Source organism: Anoplopoma fimbria, chromosome 17 (genome assembly GCF_027596085.1).
Source record: "Anoplopoma fimbria isolate UVic2021 breed Golden Eagle Sablefish chromosome 17, Afim_UVic_2022, whole genome shotgun sequence".
Classification (NCBI taxonomy): Eukaryota; Metazoa; Chordata; class Actinopteri; order Perciformes; family Anoplopomatidae; genus Anoplopoma; species Anoplopoma fimbria.
In genome coordinates this window covers 14,522,925-14,547,928 of record NC_072465.1, presented here as the reverse complement: position 1 = coordinate 14,547,928, position 25,004 = coordinate 14,522,925, and the positions used below count along the sequence as shown (strand labels likewise).

The 25,004-nt window shown below is 41.1% G+C and overlaps 1 protein-coding gene and 1 non-coding gene across 2 annotated transcripts; both read left to right on the top strand.

Moving 5' to 3' along the window:
* Nucleotides 1-429: 429 nt before the first annotated feature.
* LOC129106284 (G-protein coupled receptor 22-like) lies at nt 430-2,118 on the top strand. Its single transcript, XM_054617667.1, has one exon. The coding sequence runs from the start codon at nt 430-432 to the stop codon at nt 2,116-2,118; it is 1,689 nt and encodes a 562-aa protein (XP_054473642.1).
* Nucleotides 2,119-6,712: 4,594 nt separating this feature from the next.
* Nucleotides 6,713-6,785, top strand: trnaf-gaa (transfer RNA phenylalanine (anticodon GAA)). Its single transcript has one exon. It is a non-coding gene; the product is annotated as a tRNA-Phe (tRNA).
* Nucleotides 6,786-25,004: the final 18,219 nt, after the last annotated feature.

The following is a 25,004-nucleotide window of genomic DNA, read 5'->3' as shown; positions in this document are numbered from 1 at the left end:
CAATTCCTGTCTGAACTCTATGCGAAGCATGTTGTTGTCTAACGTCTTGAGCCCAGTGAGGCATCATGGGTCATCAGCAGCAGCTTGAACTGCACCCCACGACTCTAATCGCCTGCCAAGATCACTTTCACCTCGCTGTGTCAACTCTTAGCTCCTCTCCACTTGTCAAATCTGACAAGTCTGACTTGTACTTGCTGAACAGTGTTATTTTTTGAGTGAATATGAGACAAGCTGACTGATAACTGATCTTTCTCTGTCATCTCTCTGTCTTTCTACTCTTTTGTATTTTTTCGTTTTCACAGAATCAACCACAGATCTGGCCATCATCCTCATCACTGCCTCGTTTGAGCCAGAAGAAAAAGAAAAAGACAGAGCATGGTCTGGCGTGGCGGCCGCTGTTGCTATGTGTGAGGGAGTGCTGTGGCGTCAATGGAGACCGAAGGCTATCGTGACCTCCTGGAGACCAGCGATGGTCAGGGGGTAGGCCTGCTGGATGGAGGGGGTGAGGTAGGGTTGGAGGAGGGCTGGAGCACACCCTACCCCCTAGGCTTCCAGGTGTCTCTGACCACTGTGCTGATGCTGGAGCTGGTGTTGGGCTTCAGCAGCAACCTGACCGTACTTGTGCTCTACTGTGCTCAGTCCAACCTGGTGGATTCAGTCAGCAACCTGGTCACAGTCAACCTCCATGTGCTGGACATACTGGTCTGTCTGCTGTGTCTGCCACTGACTGTGGCTGTGATCCTGCTACCAGCTAGTGAGAGTGGAGTCGGCAGCCTGGCCACGCTGTGCTGCTTTCACGAGGCCTGTGTCACGTTCACCAGCGTGGCCACGGCAGTCAATGTGCTGGTGATCAGTTTGGACCGATACGACATCTCAGTGCGTCCAGCCAGTCGTCTGCTGACCCCCAGGAGAGCGGCACTGCTCCTGGCAGCGGTGTGGGCCGTGTCTCTGGCCGTCTTCTTCCTGCCTTTCCTTGAGGGGGATTTCTTCTCTTCGAGGGTTGAGGACAGTAAGGATGAGGAGCCAAGAGGGCAAAACAATGACTCTGACTTCACCACTGGACTGCCCCCACTTTTTTCCTCAATCTCTCCTACCCCCCTACCCTCAACTCATCCTTCCTCCCCGACACACCACCTGACTCCAGTGTGGCAGAACAGGACGCTGCTGTGCGTAGGAGGGCAGGGGTATTACACAGGCATGGCTATGTATTACCACTTGTTGCTCCAAGTGCCATGCTTCTTCATCGCTGTGGCCGTCATGTTGTTCACCTACTCCAGGATCCTGCAGGCCCTCAACATTCGAATAGGATCCCACATGTTGAGGAGTAAGCGTGCAAAGGACTCCACCTGCAGGATACGCTGCAGGAGGCGGAAGAAGAAGGATCTGAGCCTGCCCACAGAGGTAGTGTCCTCCAACCAGAACCAGAACCTCAGCCATCCGCCTCTCATCCCCTCCCTCACACCTACACTAACATCGCCCCCTCCACTCCCTTCCATGCCCCAGGCGATGTCTGACAGTGGAGCAACAGTCACTACTGTCAGTACTGCTGCCACCACCCCCATCGCCACCACACCGGCTACCCCTGCTTCTCCAACCCCAGCTACAGCTTCAACCCAGACCCACGCCACCTCACCACTGCCTGCCTCCACCATGGGTGTACAGGCCTCGGTTTCAGCCATCATCGCCCTGAGGCGGGCGGTGCGCAGGCACAGGGACCGTCGAGAGCGTCAACGCCGCGTCCTTAAAATGTCCCTGCTCATCATATCCACCTTCCTGGGCTGTTGGGCCCCTCTGTCTGCAGTCAATGTTCTGATCCTGTGTATGGGTCCCAGTGACAGCCTGGTGCGACTGCGCCTCTGCTTCTTGGCAATGGCTTATGGAACCACTATTTTTCATCCGCTGCTTTATGCCTTCACCAGGCAGAAGCTGCGGCGTGCCCTCAAAACACGTGTCAAGAAAAGGGTAGTGTCCCTTCTGCAGGTGGACCCAGCTCCCAGTGGGGGGACAGTTATTCATAACTCCTGGGTGGAGGGGGGAGGCCAGAGGAAGAATCGCAAGCCACGAGTGGAGGCCAGTGATTGCACTGATCGATGCCTCACAGAGGCAGTGAGGGAATGAGGCTGAACTTCAGTGTGTTTGCATGTGTGTGAGTGTGTGTGTGTGTGTGTGTGTGTGTGTGTGTGTGTGTGTGTGTGTGTGTGTGTGTGTGTGTGTGTGTGTGTGTGTGTGTGTGTGTGTGTGTGTTGCAGAATTGTATGTACATTACCAATTTGCTAGAGATGGATCATGTGTATATTTGTGCATGGGTGTGAGAAAAAACAGTTAGTTTACAAAGGTCAGGACAAATTCCATGACCACTGGTTCCTTGCAGATGTGGTGACAGGCGAGTCCTGGGCTTTAATTAGAGCCTTCTTTCTGCTCTCCTTACACAGGCCCCCATTAGTTCACTTTCTGACTGACAAGGTGGCCACTGTGTCTCCATGACAACACTGGCCAAGCATACACCATAGACATATATACTGAATATGAAAGTGTGCAGTTGTATAGGATAAGGGTTAGACAACCTCAAAGGCATACATTACTGGTCCTGTGTGCACTTTCAACTTGCATGTGCATGTACATATGCACACACACCCAGACACACACACACACACACACACACACACACCTAACATGCATACTGATCTATATTTAGTAATTATCTGTGAAAGCACACAAATATCTACCTGCACAGATGTTCTCAGTGAGGAAAATATGTCAGTCTATATTTCTCTTTATTTCCCTCATTTGTTCATGCCTTAATTGAGTTATTCATATATCCTTGTGGTGCTGAATGTTTACAACAAAGTGTCAGAGTAAAACGTGCACATACTGTATATCGTATAGCAAATTAATAGCGGGTAAATACAAGCATTCAGAAGTTTACAGGCTCTTATGAAACTACCAGGGAACTGCAAAAAAACAGATTCCAAATTTATTTGCAGTAAGCACCATATTTTAGAAGAATGTCTGTAAGTAAAAGCTAAAGGGCATGACTTTATTTTTTTTAAATAATTGTAAGAGTAAATGTCATGATGACGTAAGTGAGGCTGTGTGATTGCGTTCGTATGTTTACATGCATGTGCGCATGTATGCATGTGTGTCTGCGTGTGCGGTTGTGTAAATGAATAAACGAGCGTGCGTGTTTGTGATTATGTGCAATAAATTCTGAGAAAAGCAATGACCCCAAGGATGTGAACAGAGAGAATGTGAACACAGAATTGTTGGTTTTCTACTTATGGTTTAGATTACTGGGGAAAGAGAGAAGTAAGGGGACTTAATCAACTGGTTAACAGAAAGAGGCCAATGGGCATAATAAAAAAGCAGATGACTTGGAGCAATCTTATCTACACAGGCTACTGTTATACTACTGAAATTGTATCACTTCAGTTTTAAAGTGGCAATCAAAGGGCAACATTTTGTGGAAACTTATTTAAAACTATCTGTAGTCACTGCAGGTAAACTAGCATCTTATACCGGAGAATTCCCAACATGGGGCAAAAACTTCTGACATGGGACATCTCCTCGTGTTAGCTGTTTGTTGCTCTGGAGGGCAGAGTCACTGCTTTTGGACAGTACTTTGAATGACTGCGGAGGCAAAAAATCGCCTCTGTCAGCTTCTGGACTGATTCCTGGACATGTTTCACTATATCTGTGTCTCTCTTTCTCCTCAGGGCTTCATGTCTCATTTCTCAACATGCTGGACATAAAACAATAAACCAGCCCTCAATCAACTGTTGTATAATGGGTGTTGCAGTAGATTTATGTCAGTTAGTAGATAGTGTACACTTTGAACTTTATATGGGCTCTTGGAGAGCACCTTTGGGATTGGGGCTATCTCCTTCATCCTCACACCTTTTACACTATTTGTGAGCCAGAAGACAATAATTATTGTGTATTCATGTACATTTTTCAGGGATGTAAATATTGAAGTGTCTGTCGTGAGTTTTAGTCAAAGAAAATAGTTTATTCTTTTGTTCACAATCATCTGCCGGACAGAAAATCAGCCATTGTGATAAAACTCTGAGTGAGTTGGAAAGCTACTGTAATGAGAAGATACATTTAAGTGTATTTGTGTTAATACTATATGTGTGTACACTGTACTGTACATTTATGACCATGTGTATAGAGAAATATTAGTATTGTATAAGATTTATATTACGTGTTATTGTATAGAGCAGAACAGAATCTGTATTAAAAAGATGATCTATCTAAGAACTGATCCATCTCAGTGTCAGTTCATGCACGTCTTATGTTAAATGTATTGGTTGCCAATTTTCAATTATAATAATATTTTACTAGTCAGGAAATTTAATTTTGCAAAAACATTTATTGACACATGTCTGCATAGATGCATTTTTTATCTGCTAAGATACTAGAAAGAATATGTATATGGATGTCTTATTTTTCTATGAGCTTTTAGACAACAAAATAGGAAATAAAAAGAGAACTGAAGTAATACAGAGGTAGAAATTGCATCGATTTTGAAGAAATGGCTTGTTTCTCTAATCAGTCTCTAATGATCTCTAATCATTAGAATATTTAAGAATTCAGAAGAATCCCATCTGTAATTGAAAGAAAGAAATATAACAATTTTGTTACTCTTACATGACAGACCTTTTAAACAAAAAGTAGCACCACTGGGCCCTAGCTGCTGCTGTATTTCTACAGTCTTGAGGAACTGCTTGGATTCGTCCTGCTCAGTGTAACTTAGGAAGTCCTCCATCCGACTTCTTCTGGACCTTACTGTCCGAATCTGTCACTCCTCTTTCCAGCTGCCCCTCCCTTTCTACATCTCCTGTTTCAACCCCCCGTCTCTCTGATCCCTAAATTTAGAAACTCTGTCCCAGATACTTGCAGTATTTAGTGCCGACTTTGGTGAACCCTCACTGGGATGTAACAACTGTGTTAATCACCAGTACTAATGAAGATGAAACTTGTTAGTCAGGTAAGCATCTGTTGAGGCAGCTCAATCACTTGATGTTGACACTTCATTTATTTTATTTTACCAGAACAAATCTGTCTGCTCATGTATGATGTTATTGTTTGTGTGTGTGTGTGTGTGTGTGTGTGTGTGTGTGTGTGTGTGTGTGTGTGTGTGTGTGTGTGTGTGTGTGTGTGTTTGTTTGTTGCCTTACTGATTTACGCAGTGAGTCGACACCATAGATTCCTCCATTCTGCATGATAATGTCATCAGTCACCTCCTCTTTCATACCCTCATTTCCTCCCTTGGTTCTCCTTCTCTTTATTCCGTCGGCCTGCATCTCTTCCATCTCTTATCCACACTCAGGCCTTCCAGAACAAAGAGAGGAACAGCTGCAGTGTCGGCGAAGGAAGGAAAGTCACCTTGGGGGATGACAGAGGAACAAAAACGTGAGAGAAAGAGAGAGAGAGGGAGAAAGAGTGAGAGAGAGAATGAGAGGCAGTATCGAATGAAGATTAGCGAGGGGAAGACAGAAGAAAGGGAGGCATGGAAGCTGGCATCGGGACATCATATGACTAATAAAGGGAAAACACTGCATCACTGCAGAACCCAAATAGAAAAAAGTGCCTGATGATAAGATTAGCCAGCTTTACTGTTTTCTTATTATATTGCAGTGGTCCATCATGTTTTGGTGTCTTTCAAAAAACACACGTTAGCCAAAGACTAAGCATTTAAAGCCCCACTGTAATTTATGGCAAAACATTCATTTAGTAATGACTCTGAACTAAGTAATGGGTGAGAATAAAGAACAACAGACTGACAGAGCTTTGACAGGACTTAGTTTACCTGATGATCCCTGTTCTTGCAAAGGGCTTCTGATTTGACCAATTTTAATATTTTCTGATGCTGATATGTTAAGCAAAACAGCTCTGACAATGTTAAGGAGTACTCTATGTATGGTGAGATGTGATTGTTCATCACACAACTAACAGAAAAGTAATTCAGTATATTGTAAGTAGGGTATGCCAAATATATGGGACAATTTATGCTACCATGTAAACAATGGTACCCAAGAAAATGTGTTAATTTCTACAAAGTAAATGTTTTGATTTGGTTTGTGGGAACAGATAAATAGTTAGGTGATACAACAATGTGTTTCATATAGGTTCAAACCCACTACACAAAAATACACGAAACGACCACCACCTCTCAGTGCATCACGTGGTGGCACGAAATGGGATGAAATTAGGTATTGCCCATGGAGAGTCAATTACGATCAGGGTTAGTGACATAGTTTAAACTACCAGCAAAGACACATGTCTTTCAAGGAGAAGCGTGTTGGTGTCTGTATCTGCTATGTTCTGAACTGTCTCTGATAATATGCCAACCGGCGTGTTATGGTCACCAATGTCGCCATCGTGTGTTCAAACTTTAGCTAGGACAACTTAAGCATTAAATGTTGCATTGGGAGGACTTTGTATTTCTCCACTGTTTTAGTCCACTGGCGTTTTTTTGTTCTTTTTGGAGTAATTTTTATCTTCGAAAGCCAGGGTCCTTTAGTTTGATAAGAAACCTTTGGCGGTCAAAATAGTCCCCACTCAGCGTAGGCTCATCCTTACCTGTGTAGCTAGCTAGGTACGGCTAGCTAGATTGGCGTTAGCTATCACACATCCATGTGTAGAAAAAGACAGACAGGCATAGGTTTGGTGCAGGTATGAATAGCTTATAGAGTCTTGTACTGGAACACGCGCCGAAATAGCTCAGTTGGGAGAGCGTTAGACTGAAGATCTAAAGGTCCCTGGTTCGATCCCGGGTTTCGGCAGCTTGTGGGTTTCCCATTTTTGCTTTTTCGAACGAGGTACATGTGTCATTGTTAATTTGCACACCTAATATGGATGTCAGTGGGACAAAATATTACCTGCGAATTCAAGGTTTCCTAAAAATGTTTTTGAATCATGGTTAGGTGCTAAAAACCTTATCTTTGTAATTATATGGGGGTTGCATAAAAATACACATAAATAGTGATAAAAAGTAAGGCATTTCCCTACGAAACCAGTTAAATAGAAGTATAACGCAGGGAATACTCAAGTATTGTTAAAAACCTCTTGCATATACTTAAGTACTCTAATATAACTTCTCACTTCCCTCCTCTTGCAAATATTTTTATTTAAAGTTCATTGTTTCTTGTATATAGAATAAAACAGTTGGCCTTATACTACATTTAAAAGGTTATTATGCATACCGGAACTGGATATACGTCAGCTACACAGTAGTAAGTGCATATATTTAAAAGAAAATCCGTTCACGCAAACTCTCACCAGGGGGCGATGTTGTCTGGTAAGTAAGATGTAGTCTGCAGTTCATCTCAGGGCAGTTATCTCTTATAAGGTAATCATGTACACAATATATAAATGAATACAAGTCCAAGAAAAGAACATCAATGTCCTTGAGGTTGGTTAGTGGAGTAGTAACACAATCAGAAATGTGGTAAAGAAATAAAGTTTAAGAGTAACTGTAATATCTGTGTTTAGTTTCAGGAGCTACATTTTGAATGTTGAATTTAAAACATGTATTAAACATCACATGGTTGAAATTTAAGAGTGGACTGTGACATCATGTGTTTTGTGCTGCTCTGTTTATATTTTATTGCTAAGTGTCTTGTATTTTAAAGGCCCATGCATTGCCTCATGCTATATTCTTCTCAACTATACAAATAACACATTTAATAAATGTATCACTTGTCTGTTACATACAGTGTAAAGTGTTTTGAGGAGTTTATTTATACAGCACCTTTCAACAACAAGATCAAACATCATCAAATTCTGTTGCACTAGACATGTATAAAGATAGTGTCTTTCAGCATCTTATGGCATTTTTTTGGACCCACAGTGGGGGTAATTATTCCGTTCATTGAGACCAGTGTACTGGGAGAATGGGGGATGTAGTCCATGGTGCTGTCATCGAGGCCTTTGGCAAAAAACTGAATGGGTAATACAACAAGACAGTTGATCCTCGCTCATCTGCTGTAATGCAACCTCATCTGGGGAACGTAGTGTAGCAGTATATAAAGTGCAAAACATATAAGGGGAACAACTGCTTTGACCAATCAAATTGTTGCACTTGCACACAATAGAACATTTTTTATCATGTATGTTGTGTAGCATGGCGCTAATTTACCATTTGCCTTGTACACAATTCTTACTCCTGTGATAACTTTCCAGACCGGTACATTCCCGACTCAAGAGACTAGAAAACCCGAGCTGTGTGTTAATGATGGTAAGACTTCAAACTGGACACCTTGGTTTATATTTCAGATTCTCCTCTGTAGTGACTCGCCCACGCCGATGCAGCCCTGTTGTCCCATCATCCTGTTATTGGTTAAAGGCAAACTGATGCTGACAGATTTATTGTAGTTCATCACCTCACATGACAGCCATGGGACGTCATAGCGATGTCACAGTGTGAATAACCGCGAAGGTTAAGTGCTGAGAATTTACAACCACTACTACTACTACTACTGAAGAAACCCTTTAGATAATAGCAACATTTTTTATTGTTTAGACAGTTTCTTGTTCTGGGTTTTTCAAAATTGATTCTCACTGTATGAAAATAGTTGTGGTCCTCCCCCAGTGAGTGAAAGTGAGTGTATTATAACTGTATAGAGAGCTGAAATGAAGGCAAATATATTTCTAAATAGCTGCCCAATAACCGAGACCAATCTTTATCAGCTTGCTCAATTCACACAAATTTGATATCATCGATAGTAGCAACCTCACAATCGTCCACCCAGTACCTCTTTTTCTCTATTTACTTCTTTACTCTCTCCCTCATTACTTCCATACATAAGTGTTTATTTTACACCTTGACTAGTTTTATAAATGGTCTCATGAATCTTTTAAATTCATCAAATAAACAAGATCATTTGTCTGCTGATCGCAACACATCTTTAGTCACACCCAAACATTAGATTCAGTGGAAATGTTTTTCCAGGACCTCTGTGCATTTTGACCTTTGTACACAGTTAATTATATCTATCTCTGATGTTTATTCACCATCATTTGTCTTTTGCTACTTCACTTCTTCCCAGACCTGTTTCTTTGCCTGTGAGAGTCCCAAGATAAGATACCACTCCTTAGTTTATTTATACACAGGGAAGACTAAACCTGTTACACTCCAAACATGTCACTTGAAGAATTTATTTTGTGTGTGTGTGTGTGTGTGTGTGTGGGGGGGGGGGGTGTTAAGATGACTTTGTTTGTATGCAGTGGTAGATTTGGTTTGCAGTAAAAAGACGAGGTATCCATCGTGTGTTTAAGAAGCAGACAGAAAGAGAGGTTTTGTTTCTTTGTGTTTGTTTTTTTATTCCTGAAAAGTGTCTAATTCATAATGCAACACAATTGTTATCCATCAGAAAACATGTTGAAGCAGTATGCTCTAAAAGTGTTGGTTTTAATGAAGATTGCATGCTGACTAGACTATTGTGTCAAGTGTTAATAATTTGCAGGTGTTCAGTAGAAAAAGGCTACAGAACAAGTTAAGGACTAGAGTATCTGTACAAAACGTTTTTGCTAGTAGTCAAAGAATAACTCCTCACATGTAACTCATCATGTTCTTTAACAACCCATACAAAATGCATATTTTGTGGTATTGTTACCCATAAATATTGGACTGTTGCATCGACCACTGAAGATTAATTCATGTGATCTGGTAATTGCATCAACTGGATTTAGTGGCAAAGTTATCTTACAAATCGTTTGTTGTGTGCGTGTGTGTGTGTGTGTGTGTGTGTGTGTGTGTGTGTGTGTGTGTGTGTGTGTGTGTGTGTGTGTGTGTGTGTGTGTGTGTGTGTGTGAGAAATTAAGAAAAAATGAATATTGATTTTGTTTAAGACTTGCAAGGTTTTGAGTCTATTGTCTTATAAAGCTAAAATTAAAGGCCAGTTGAAAGCCACAGCTTTACATATACACTGATGTTCAGGCTCCATTGGGTGTATGCTACTTCCCCCTGACAATCCCACAATGCAATGCTCTGTTCCGCTCATTACAGAGTACACTGAGAGTTTATTATACAGGGATTAGTGAATGAATGAGAAAATGATTTCAGACGCAGCTTTTCTCACAGCAGACATTTGACATGTCGTAGCAGGTAAAGCAAGGGTGCAACTAATTGTATTAATGACGCTCCAGCTCAGATTTAAGTGTCCCAGAAAGTAGTGCCAATGATCCAGTCTGTAACTGTTATTAATTTGCCCTATGCCGTGTAAAAGGCTTATTATGTTCACTTGTTCCAGCCTTTGAGACTATGCTTGTCCAGTGTTGTGATTAATTAACGTGGACACTCAGATGTTGTCAACTCGGCAGTTATGTTGAGTTTGTGCGTCAGCACTGCAGAGAGAGAACAGGATGAGTGCTTTTGTTTCGCTGTACAGATACTCAAAACAGGCCCACTTCCTGTATTTACTCAGCCCCCTCCCAAGTGCATTTCCTCTTTTTCAGACCCCAGGTTGCACTTCTGTAGCCTTCAGTGTGCTGCCCTGAAGAAGTCACGTGGCCATTGAACTCTGGTAGGAATCGGGTTTACAGGCGCCCCAGGGTTATTCATGAATTGCAGTCAGAGAAAGTGAGAGACGGACACACAAAAATAACCAAAGACGGATATTGTTTCTTTGTAATGTACTTTCATCAAGCACAGACTGTAGACTCTCTGTTGCCAAATACACAAAGACCAGTCTGATCCCCATGTCAGGAAAGAATAAGGCCTCTCCGTTTTTCCACCTGTCCCTGAAAGCGTACTATCAGACAGCTACTGTTAATCACTTTTCTGCATTCAACAGCTCTTTTTTGTGTTTTAACAGACTCATTTGAAAAAGCCTTTCCCCATTTTTTTCGTGGGTTAAAACGTATGGAGATTTTGTTTTTTCACAGATTTTAATCTTCTCTGCATCTTTAAAAAAAGAGTATTTTAGGATGATCAGACACATTATATATGTTTTGTTTGTGCGGTTTGACCTGAAGAACAAGAAGCTGGTTCATTTCAGTGCCAATTTGCCCATGCCAATGTTAATGTGCTACTGCTTACGAGAACTTTGTCTAATTATCCAGGATGTTAAACATTTCATGCTTTAATAGGCAGCCCCTAAGGCAAAGTTGAATTTGTTATGGACATTGCACAGTATATAAAATTACATGTAGAGATCTTTAATTCAGTAATTTAGTAGTGTCATGGTTTGCTTTTTCTTGATTTGACTCAGGCAGTATTTCTGTGCCATTTTTTTACTGTGCAAAAAGTAAGTTTGGTTTATTTTACAAACTAAAAGCACTTTAGGCAAAATTATGAGGGCTGTGAAATCTAACAATTGGTACATTTGGTCCTCTGTTAAAATACTTGTTTCTTCCATCTCGCTTGTTATATTCTACTTATCTGGGATGAGTAGAATATAACAGCCACAAAAGTAAAAATGAAAATGTGTTGTCTGTATGCAGAACGCTGTTTCTCATCAGGTAAATCAGGGCAAAACAAACTCAGTTGAATTTTCTCTTCATTTTGCTTTCCCTTTCATTTCTCTAGAAGGAGTTGATTTCAATCTGGTGATCACTAGTGTGGAGTTATTTCCATTATTTCATCATTACGTCTGTGTCTTTATAAACGTGCCTAACAATTCCAAGCTATGTAATTCATGTGGAACACAGCAGGAAGATCAGTGCATACGGGATTGCAATTACAGTAATAAGCTCAAATGTTTCCTGTCAGCAAAAAAACAAGAAGTGAAAGCTATATTCAAATTCAGGTTGTATGGCTGTAGGTCTTATCCTTAAGTTTGCATCTCATTGCTTTGGTCTGGACAAAGATTCAGTTTAAGAATGATAAAAATCCTTTTCGGAATTGATTGTACAAACCACACCTGCAGAGAGCGTAGCAGTGAGCTGACACACCTCTAGAAAGCTGGGAAGATGCCAGCAAATTCGGTCTGAACCTTTTCTTTTATGTTAGCCAGTAAGTCTAGCAACTGATTTACTGTCAGCATCTGTCGCGAACTTGTAAATGTTAGCGCATGAAGATGTCCTTTTGTAGAAAGCATTTAATAATTTGTCTCTCCTATCCTTTCCTTTCTTCTCTTTCCAGTTGAGTTGAGACTCATGCCACAGTGGAACAGACACCGAGAAGGACCTGTGGTACGAGGCCTTCTAAATGAGGGTAAGAATTCCCATTGACCAGTACTTTGGAAAGTCTTTATTTATAGCATGAGAGTGAAGCTTTAAAGAGTGCTGGCATTAGCGGTTGCAGCAATGTGTTGGGGTTACTGTTATTATGACCCCTGGATCAACATGTTCGGCCTGTTGCTCAGATCAGGAGGACACAGAGCGTTGCAGTTTGCATTTGCACATCTTTATGGGAATATCCCAGAGAGAGTCCAACACAGCACTGACTCCAGCAAAAGTACAATAATTTTCCAAGCCCTCATACTGGTTTTAATGAACTGACAGAACATAGATAAACGGTTTATGATTCCCATAAGTCCTCTGATGATAGGGAACCTGGTCCAGCCAAAGCCCGATGATACTCACAGAGACAGGGGTGTCATCTGTTAAACACCTGTGGGCAGCAAGGAGTCACTGGCAGCGTTGGCATTGCCTTTGTAAGGGGACATTATGTGTGGCTGGACTGTCGGCTCAGCAGATATGAAGTTTTGTCAACACCAGGTGAAGCAACCACACATTTGCAAGCCTACCAATCATCCTCCTCCCTGTGTGTGTTTATGTGGTGCTAATGTCATGTATTCTCCGGCCCTGCCCGCTGTTTACACAGATCAGACCAATCCTTGAGCCAGGGGAAGAAGGAGAGATATGGCTCACTTATGTTTGGATAAGTTTGCCATGAATTACTTGACCACACTGCAGACAGCGATACATGTAATGAAACACAGCAACAGGCAATAGACTGCAATACCTAATAAATTCATTTTGAGTCTTCTGGTCCAAATAATTCCTTAGTTTCCCAGTCCCCCTTAAAACATTGTTTGATTTTATGCTTCTATTTTAAAGCTGGCAAAACATAAACTCCTATTACCATTTTGACTGTGGACTAGATCTTGATCCACCAATTTTGAAATGAATATCCTCCGCACTATTTGACAGAAGTGTTGCCCCAAATATCTTGATTAATTGCCTCACCCTCGAGGTCCTCTCATCTGTTGCATGTGTTGGAAGATAGTTGAGGTCAATGTGAGATGAGATCATTGTAGTCTATTCTTACCATTTCACTGGGGAGCCTCAAAACAGTCCATTGGGTCGGTATTATTATCTCTCTGAACTCATTCCATCTTTCCCTCACTGACAGATGTACAAGTACATAGTAGTACTTGGGCATATAGATTGTGCAGGGCTTCTCTGCATTGTTAACTGGCCTGCTGGATCCATTGAGCCATCACATCGTCAGAGTTTGCCTGGTGTAAGATTACCCCGTCCCTGCGTCTCAAAACACAAGGTGAAAGGGTTAGGATGATTAAGTTAAGCGCTCAGTCACTGAGGAGCCCTGACAAGGAGACACACACTATCATGTAACACCTGCAGCACCACAGCTACTCTGCCAGTGTTTGTTGTGTCACATGCATCCAGTTGTGATTTAAATGTTTGAACACATTTGGAGCTACTCACAGGCAGAAGAAGCATACTACATCTTCAAATGTATAGTTTTAGGTATATTTGCTCATATTATCATTATATCCTTTAGCTGGAAAATCTGTTGAAAAAATTAATGGATGGAGGAAATGTATTTACAGGCATGAGTCCGGAGCATTCTCAGATGTCTGTAGCGTACATAGGGTGATCTTACATCTTATATGTACATTTAACGAATAGACATATAGAAACACTGTACAACTTGAACATGATACAGTGTCTCCAAGGCTAAAATTACAAGACTCTCATCTCCCTGGTAATAAGTGTGCTTCTTATTATAAAAAATACAAAATTATAGACACCCCAGACTTCACTGTAAGCATCTATAGAAGTGATCAGACCTTTATTTACATTTGATTTAATTTTTCTGAATTAAATTGTGTGTAAAAGTAATGTCATGTTTTACAAATTACTGCATGAGCACAGTTAGTCTAAATATCATCATATAGCATGCCCAGACAGAGTAAAAAAAGAAAAATGTGAAAGTCTTGCTATAGTGTTTAACCTGTCTTACTTTATATATCCATTCAGTATATTGCATTTTGTCTAAACTCAATAAAGAATAGTTTCATTTTATATGTTTAAGTTTTGTTTATAATATCTCATTCAGAAGCCCAATTATAAGGATGTCCCCTGAAGAATATGCCGAAACAGAAGAATGAGTGTCGCGTAATAGGGGAGGAAAATAAAACTCCAGTGGGAACAGGTTCCCATGAACCCACCTAGAGCTCACAGTGAAGACAATGAGGAGGCAGATCACATGTGACAGGGGTCTCATGCTGAATTCAAACCCAGTGTATCACAGGACTATAATGTGGTAGACTCTTAAATAGCTCTTGTCGCTGAGTCCATAATCATTATCATCAAGCATTAGACAGCCTTACATATCTCACACATAATTATTCCATTCAGAGAACCTCTCGCCCTTCACTGTAGGAAGAATAAATATTACTCAGCCACTGCAAGAGCTCTGTCTCATTCTTCTCTCTCATGCCAATTCTTTAAAGAATCAATGTTCTTCCTCAGTGTGTGAGCTGTGCGGCTCTACCGTGCAGACATTCATCAGTTTCCCTAAATCTTATGTAATCAGAAGATCTCTGTGAGCAGCACATGTCAACAGTGTCACTGGCTCTTTGCTTATGCTTACGTTTTCTCCTGGTGGTGATGCTTTCAGGGATTCTGGGTCAGCTAAGCTCTGCTGACACACCGGCTCGCCACTGAAGATAAATGGTTGTTAGAGCTGTTCAGATACACACACACACACACACACACACACACACACACACACACACACACACACACACACACACACACACACACACACACACATGCACGCACATTTACTTTTTAGTATATTCTAAAGTAAGGAGAAGTTGAGTGCTGACTTTTGGCTGGTTAGAGGATATCTGACATCTCACTTTTCACCTCAGTCATATGTAGAAGAGACTTCAGGGAATTCTCTGTGGGTCTGATCTCATTGGGGAGGAAGGTGTGGCATGGAGAGAACAGAAAAAGAAGGGACACTGACGTAAAGATTGGAAAGAGGAGTTGGGGAGGTTAAATACCCCAACTTTGGCTGATATGTCTACCTTCAAGCCAGGGTAAACTTGAAAAAACTAGTTCATACGACGTGTTGTCCAAGCATGTCAGAAGGCAAAAGTGTTGATGCCTGTACCAAATGCTGACACTCGAATGCGAGGTGAAAAGCTGACCATCATAGAAAGGGCCGAGATGTGAGAATGTTTAAATATGGGGATTACTTTGCACATTTTCAACCCGTCTCTCTTTGCAAGGCATTCACAGTGTTGCACGTGTTATATAGAACACGTGCAACGTGTCTATAGAATTTTTTAAAAAAAGGGTTTGAGAGAGACATTTTCATCTCCACACACCAGGTCAATCACTGCATGAAGTGAGCGTGAATGACGAATTTTAGGTTTTGGAAAGTTATTGTAATTGTTTTATGTAGCTCATCTAATTCCCACATAGGAAAGGTGTGAGCGAGGGGGTTTAGATGTTGTTCGACGTTTGAAATATGATTTCTATCTCAGTCTACTAGTGTGTTTAAACAGTGAAAAAATACTGCTATAAGGTGGCCTACTAAGCTGGTTCTATATATGTTCTACAGCTCTATAAGGTCATTGCCTTAATGATCAGGGGTGTGATTATATCCTTCTGTCTCTTATTCCATAAGGATTATTTCATGCGTTCACAGAATGGTTCACAGTATTTCCAACAGGGTATAGGGCAGAATGTACTGACACACGATATGAGGTATCTTATTTGGGTGCAAGGATGGTAAATGTTCACAGCGATGTATAGAGAGAAGTGATTGAACTCTTAAAGGTTCTGTCTTAACTCCCCCTTCCTTCCTGGCTATATTTAAGCTGTTCACCTTAAGAGACAATGTGTACTCTTCTCCTTTGGCACAGGCTGTAATTTACCTCGCTTCTCTCCTACTAAAGGACTGGGCTGTTTTTAACATAATCTCTGAAGGTTACTTTCGCCATCCCTCCCTCCATCTTGAAACACCGAAGAGGATTTCTGGGTTGCTCCTTTTTAATTTTTTTCTTTTCTTATTTTCTGAGATACTTAACCTTTCGTCCCAGGAGGCCTGTCCCAGTTCCCAGCTCCTTTTTTGGCAGAACTCCTGTTTGAAGCACCCATGAGCGAGAATAGGTGGGAAATACGGATTACGTTAGTGCCTCACTTCATTATCTCATCCCAGCACAGCTCCTGCTGGCATAATTAACTTGTTTCCTTAAGCCCTGCCACCTTTGTGTTCCTGACAGCACAAGTCATATGGAGGAACATTGGGAGTTTGTGTTGACATATCGTATTAAAGACTAAGCCACTCCATTGCCCTCCGTCTGATGCCACAGTGTTCTCACCCAGCTTGTGTTCTCAGGGGAGAAGGCTGAATTGCCCCGGTCAGATGACTTTCCAGCCACGGCCCCTTCTATTTCACCCTGTCTCTTCATTGTTCGTTCTGTCGCCCTTTTGTTCGAAACCTTTCTTGATCTCTGGGATTTACCGCTAGTAGTGGCAGTGGACTCTGGGGTCAGGGTTATGCAATCCTGATAATTTCATGGGACAAATTGACTCAGACAGGCTGAAACTACAGTACATAGGCCAGAGTTTCAGACACATTCCTAAAGAAATGGTTAGAAGAAAGATTACACTTTATATTAAAAGAGAGAGAGTGTCTCGTATAAGGATGCGTTATATTTTTCCTTGTAAGTGATTTACCAAATAACAGTGTTTAAAGCTGATAGGCTAACTGTAACCTTTCTAGTCCTTCCTCCTCTTCTCATTTGGTGCGGTTTACTTTGATAGTGTCATTTGGTTTGTGCATACAAGGACAGATCAGTGGCACCTGTGGCAGTGTCCTACTCTGGCCTAGCTCCCAGGACCTTCGGGATTCCCAAATACTCCCCTCTGTCATGAAGGATTACTGGGTCTAGTTTCCTTTGGCACCAGTAGTGACAGAAGTTTAGGGGAATTCAGGGAGGGATGGCTGAGGTTCCTCACACGAACATTCATGCTGGTTGTTGTTTGTTACCCTGGATACATCTCATATATGTCAAACCTGCTTTATTAATGTGTTGGCCATCATCTCTTACCCCAGTACCTGATATATTCACCGGCTGGGCTGGGCACCAGGTCATTACACTAACACTTCCAGTCAAATTATGAGTGAATTTTAAATTACTCTGTATCCACTGAAACAATTATACCACTATATTGCCGATTTCACAAAATGCACTCACTGCAAAAAACACTATCCGGTTCATGATCATTGAGTCCTAAGTTCATTTTCCAAAATTAGTGAAAGTCAGTGACAAAATCAGCCAGTAGGGTTTCACAGGTATAAAGACCCTCTGTCTCTCTCTAGATAAGTGTAATCAAATTACCTGTATGTGATCCAGTCAAGATACACTCCTGCATGTTATGTATTGTTTGTCGTCAAAGTAAAGTGTTAATTGCAGTTATAGTTTAGCTGTATACAATTATACTGAGTGTTATCTGCGTGTATACGTCCTACGTAGGTTACTGAGGATGAGAGGTCTTGAACAGTCCCAGTCGCAGGGTAAATGATGTCATGTCCTGCACATCACTGGTGACGCAGGACAATAATCTATGGTGTATCCTCCCCTTCCCTCTCTCTCTCCTCAACATTCACAACGTCATCATACTCACGCTGTCCCAACACACTGCAGCACTAAACCTGCCCCAGTCATTTACCCACAAAATGACCTCAAACTGATGCCATTACCCACATTACCACAGAGGCCTATTGCTGCACAGTCGTCACAATGACAGAATGGCATTAACACATTTACTATCACCTCCTCCACTTTCACACCAAAAATGCTGCAATGTGACTGTGGCATCACTGTTTTTCGTGTAGGGACATTTGTCAGATCTACTGCTGGGAACCGTTTGTCCTTCACAACAATCTATCTACTGCTGAGATTACCCATCCACCACTTGCACTCTGTATTTTATGTAATATCAGTAATCAGTATATGGTCCCATTCACTGTAATTAAAAGATACCCTTGTCCCTTGCCCTTGGGTAAATGGTGGCCCAGTTTTGGGGAATTTAGGGAATGATGTAAGAAAATAAACAAAAAAAATAATTTCTAAGCTGATCCCATGTCACCGGTCAGACTAACAATAAGGGAAGGTGGGAATTTAGCCAGAAGATAATCAAATTATGATAGAATAATGCAATTGGCTGGACAAATCCAAAAATCGACAAATCCATGATTAAATGCCACCAATATGTAGACTCATTCTTTAATTTATTCCTTTAAATGTACAGACATCTATTTTTTTTTGCCTTGTATATTGTTTTTTCACACTACATTTAGTAAGCAAAAAGTTTCAGGCGGGTTATGTTTCTACTGTATATATGATTATTTTAAATGGACTTGTATCATGCATTTCTGAATTCCTGATACCTTTAGGGCTTAGGCAACACTACTGTAGTCTGCTAATGCTAATAGCAATGCTCATCTCCTCAGTATGTTTCGGGGGCTCTCCATCTCAGCTGCATCTGTATCTTTCTGACCGTCTGGTATTTTTCCACTGAATTTGTTGGGTTTATAGGAGGTGGTCGGTCCGTCATCACAATGGTTCAGGGTTTTTTTTTCTGGTGTACGTTAAGATGCGTTCACCTATTATCCTGCCTCCTTCCTTTTCATCCTCCTTTACGCTATCACACACTGCAGCGCTGGCTGTGTTGGAAAATTCCACACTGCAGCAAAGAGAGGGGTGGCAGCAGAGAGAGAGAGAGAGAGACAGCGGAGAGAGAGAGACGTGAGTGGGATGAAGGAGGGAAGGGATGTGAATATGCACCAAGAAATAATTGATAAACATGTTTACACCTTGATTGATACATACAATGTAAGAGTGATATGTGAGAAAAGTGAGACAGAGGAAGGGGGTGAGTGAAACTGCCAATAGGAATAGGTGGATAGGAAGACGATGAGGGGAATAAATTACACTGCACTAATGCATGAAATGATTGACTATTTTTGGAAGAGTTTACCTTTACGGTTTACTATCAGAATAATTATAACTAAAAGGAGATATTTATAATGATGTGCTATTTAAAAGTATACGCAATGTTAATATGTTTACAGAGAAAGGAGGGAAAGCTGTATTTATGCAGATGGAAAAAAGTGAGGGATAGAGGATTGCAGCTCTTTGGTCAAAGTAACCTCTGCAGAAACTCACAGCATCTATCATCACGTGCTCTGAGAATAAGCAGAAAGCACTGCGGTACCCCAATACTACTGCTTTAAAGTGGCTCAGATGAACACAAACTTTTGTTTGTGTTCATCTGAAAGTTTAAGCTTTAATCTACAACCACACTCCCATAATGCTTTTAAAAAACAACGCCACGCATTACTCACACAGATGTATGTTATACAGTAATGTAGCAGGTCCTTTCATGGCACAACTGTTATTGTATCATAACCTTCATTGGCCTCACACATGTTGTTTTTCAATGCATTGAATCCATTGTTGGATTTACATTAATATTGACATAACTTAATGTGTTTAACACAAACCTATTAGCAAAAAATTGCTTGTATTTATGTTTCTGACCACCTCGTAAATACACATCGATTATTCACTCTCTTTTAGCTCTTTTTTTGGTCTCCACCCACTCACGAGGGAAATATCAGGCTCTGTGGCAACTAAATGTGCAGCTTTGTGTAACGCTATGTATTAGAGCTTTTTCAAAGAAAATAGCTGCTTACTGCGGCCAAAAACAATACTATGAGTACCGTGCGAGTAAAATTTGAGCCGCTAAATCAGTGGAAACTTAATATAAATCTCTGTAAAGTGAGGGGAGCTACAGATTGAGTGTTTTCGCATTGCCATTTGATAAATTGTCATTATGAAGATATTGATGTATCCATATTCAAGTAAACATAATTCAGACAAGCTCAAACAGACGAGATACCAATGTGTCATGGAAACACACATCCAGCCAAGTGCCACAGAACAGATGTCACAATGCTACAAATCAATCAAACTGCCTCAGGGATGTGTTGCATACGGATAGATTCAAAACAACTAGCCTAATGTGTTATTGATCAACACCACACAGTGTGCAGATGGACTGACAAGTGGTTGGAAAATTAGTGAAGATTGTGACACGTGAATAGGAGATGTGTATGGTGCTAGCGCTCATTCATTGTATTCAGTCCACATTTTACTTCATTTTATGATGAAGCAAAAACGCTTCTTACACAGTGTGGTGGAAATTAGACTTATTAATTTCCCTGTGAGAAATAAACGTGATGAGAAAACTCTCAAATGTCTTTAAGTAATTTACAGAACAGACACTTCAGCTGAATGGTCAGAGCTCCTTCCCCACAGATGGTTCAGAGGTCTAACAATAGTTCAAGATGCTAGCAAAGTATATATATGTTTCACAAAAACTGAACGGCTTCTCCCAGCTGCACATTATCTAGTCCCACCACCTTGCAGGCAGAAACTAATCTTCAATTAGATTTCAAGGCCAGGACAAGGCCTTGGCAGGTTTAGCTGTGTCTGCTCTGGTGAGAAGACGTGGGTTGTGAGCACAAAACAGTCAGTCAGTCAGATTACAGCAAGTCAGACATGAGATACAGTAGTTTGGTCTAAGAATAAAATTCAAACAAAAGATATTGATAAGCATTAGTGGGTATAACAGTTAAATGATGGTCTTTTGCATCAAACCAATGGACACAATTTTAGAGTCAAGCGATACGAGTTACATAGAGAATAAACTGATACATTGCCACCACACACAGGGTTCAGCAGCTGGTTCACTTCGCCCTCTCTTTGCTCAACTTAGTGAAAAGCCATCATGGCACCGTGCAAGAAATAATGATTGGAAATTATTGGTTTCAGAGCGCAGTGGTGCCGTTGTCACATTCTGTGTGAAAGTCCCTTAAGTGCTACTCATTCCAGTTTATACAAATGCTGTTTTAGGCCTCATTTAATTTACAAAGAGTGACTCATGGCTGCAGGGAAGTTAAGGTCTGCTTTTTGAGTCAGCACTTTCAGGTTTGTACAGGGAAATTGAAAAATCGTTTTGTGATGCAACTACAGGAACACAGAAGCACTAACAATATAATGTAGGCTATCTGAAGGTTTATGATCTTAAGCTGCAAGACTTTCGATGTTCAGTTTGTGTGTGTTTGTGTGGAAACCCTTTCAGATACACTTTCAGGTAACGTTACAACTAAACAAACCCTTAAATTATAGGAACTGAATTTCAAAGACTAACACTGAAGCAACTAAAATGCTAGTTATGCCAGATACATTTATCTAAATGAGTACATGAATGTTCTATACATTGCTCTTTAATGATACAAATAGAGGGAAGAGATAACAGGTTTTATAAGACATTTATTAGCGTCTTAGCGTATGTTATGTCTAAACCAGATCTATAGTATATATATAATTTGCATCATGGAAATGCTACTCTACCTCTGGTTTACTGCTGTAAATATTCAAACTTCAGTGGTGCTCTGAAACTTAAACAAGCACTTGTTATAGTTAACCATCACAAACTGATCATCCTGCATCAGACTTTCCACCTCAGTCTGTTAAGAAAGGGGATTATTTTTATATATATTGATGTCATTGTGTATTTCTGCATGGCCTCTGAATGATGTCTGGAGTCTAGACTGGATAACACTTCAGGTCTTTCACATTCCCTTCTATTATAAGTGTAGAGAAGCCAAAGCAAAGCACAGTTCAGGGCAGGCTAATGTTGGCACTGAAGTACTTTAACTCGTTTAGATTTACCCTTGTCCCTCATAAACTCTGAGACCCTGATGTGAAACTTATAAAGATGCAGCTCTGGATCCCATCCACATACCGAATCACAAATGCAATTCTAAGTAGTTTAATTCCAGGAACTCAACTTCTGCTTTTGGATCAGAAATGGTAGTTTGGGGAATGCATGATAGCTCTCAGAGCACTCCACTCTATAACTCTTCCCTGACAGCAGTCCTGGGAAACCATAAAGCCAGACCTCTCTCTTCTTCCTAACTCAACCAGTAAACTCTGGGATGGCATTTTCAAGTGAAAAGAGATTGCTGATGTGAATTATTTGGGCAGTGAGTCACTCAAAGTCAACAAAACCATCTGGACAGTGTATTAAGCAACTCATTAAATGGCTCAGCAAAGGAACAGTGGGCGCACATGGCGGTGGGTCATTGCACTACAAGGTTAGAACAAAACCCTCAACCCTGATCTGTTACACTAACCTGTTTCATTGCTGTTGATGAACATCCACTTTCTTAGGGCTGACAGTGAAAGCAGCAGCAGAGTCCATAGCAGCCTAGTCTAAAGTGCTTCTGACAGTCTGAGATATTGATAGTTTCTTACCATAATAGCACTAATCACTTACATTTGTATTTATTTGGCATAAAACGTGTTTTTGGCCATAACTAAAGAAATCATATGCGTATTATGACAATTCCATGTAAATGTCTAATAGGATAAAATTATGAAGTGCTGATATTCTGAACAAATTGATAACAAATGGATATTAACTGCGACATGACTGACTGGCGGAGGCATACAACCTTAAGGCGGTTATTAGTTTTATTAACTGATGACTGTAAATGTTGATTGCATTGACCCAGTGTCAAGGTCGAATGCTGCTCCCTATTTCTTTGGAGCATGTGGCCATATCTTTAACACATTGCACCTTTAACCTAGTCTCCATACACATTTGATCAGGGTGAAAGTTGTTGTGAAATCATGGTTGTGTGCTTGTGTGCAGGGCCACCACCTGTGAACAGCCTGTACTCAGTGTCAATATAATGTCATGGGGTTTAGATGCAGTCAGACAGGATACACTGGACTGTTAGATAATACAGCAGGAGCACACGGGACCTATATTCGTTCTCAAACATCTGCACATGCACAAACCCGCCAGGGCCTCATATTCACACACACACACACACACACACACACACACACACACACACACACACACACACACACACACACACACACACACACACACACACACACACACACACACACACAAACACAGAAATAACACTGATATGAGAAGGGAATTCCAAAGGCCAGTACATCTGCAGACTGAAGAAAAAACACTATCAATGTTCAGCCAAGTGAGGAGGAGTCTTGTTTCTGACTTTTAACAGATGATGTTTACCCCATGTTTCCTGGAAAGAAGAAAAGTGGTGTACACTTGACAGTGAAGCCACTGCAGTGAGGACATTCATGTGCATGACCTTTGTATCTAAAAATGATCTTAGTTGCAGTTTTTTAGCTTCCCAGCAAATTCAATGCTAGGCTGAGCAAAAAAAAAAAATCAAAGCCAGCATTTTATCTCCAACACATTAATCTGAATTGCAGGGACAAGCAGTACACTCTTTGTCCCAGCTGCAAAACTAAATCTCTGACTTAACTATACACTCATTTAATCCTTTACAGCAGGGGTGTCCAAACTACGGCCCGTGGGCCAACTGCGGCCTGCGGTCCATTTTTAATTGGCCCGCTACAAATTCTAAAAACATAATGGAATATGGCCCACACATGAAACTTGCACTTAATGCTGCGTTCACACCAAAAGCGAAGCGAATATTTTGCGCGTCTAGTTTACATGTAAAGTCAATGCACGTATACTCCCTTCCTGATGGATGCAGAAGAAGTGGAAGAGAGCCTGCAATTAGAACTAATCGAAATGCAGTGTGATGATTCTCTGAAGAATCAGCATCAGCTTCTCTCCCTACCCGACTTCTACCGGAGCTTGGAAAAGGCCAAGTTTCCTCTGATGCGACGCCACGCAAAAAGAGTGATGAGTCTGTTCGGCTCAACATACATATGTGAGCAAACATTTTCTCTGTTAACTCTGAACAAAAGCAGACTGAGAACCAAAATTACCGACAGCCATCTCTGTGATGTCCTTCGCATCTCAACCACCAAACTTACTCCTGACCTGCCAGCCATCCTTCAGTCCAAAGCGCAGCATCACTGCTCCCACTAAGCGCAACGCTGTTCCCATCATAGGTGAGTTAGAAATGTACTACACAGTATTCATGTGTTCACAAGCCCAAATACTTAATAAATTCAGTCAATTAAAGTTGATAACATTTTCTAACAAACATTAGTTAATTTGTTAACAACCCCAATAACTTATTTGTATAACTAGCTTAAATATACCCATCCCTTTGTCCCCCTATTCTCTCTCCCCCTCTCTGTATACAGGGCTGTGAAGGATCACCATCCTGAGTAAGAAGCAATCTCAGGCTGCTGTTTTGAAAATGAGCTGCCAACCATTTTTATAACAAAATAAATGAAAACCCATTAATGGAAAGTTGTGATGTTTTTTTCTTTAAGCATATTCAAATATCAAGCATAATTTACCTACATTTGATTGATTTTGTTAACTTTAATACACTAGAGGTGAGGCGATATACCTCACCTCTAGTGAGTGGCCCAGCCTTTTGTATATTTTTCTATATGTGGCCCTCAGTGAAAAAAGTTTGGACACCCCTGCTTTACAGTGTCTAAAGGACTGCTCCTTGGTTTGAACGTCTGAAGCATGAGTATTTTCTTGTGACCCAATGAACTTCAGTTTCATGGAAGTCCTTGAATGGTAAACGTCTCCATGCTCTGTTTGTTTTGGGCTGATTCTCCAACATGCATGAGTCTGAGCACAGTCTTAATAGATATTTTGTGTGTGTGTACATGCATGTGTGTGCGTGTGAAAATCAAAATATTATGCTTCTAGATTTTGGCAGTCCTAGGTGCCACGTGATGTCCTGAGTAACATGTGGGGAGCAGGAGGAGTGGTTTTGTTTATATAAA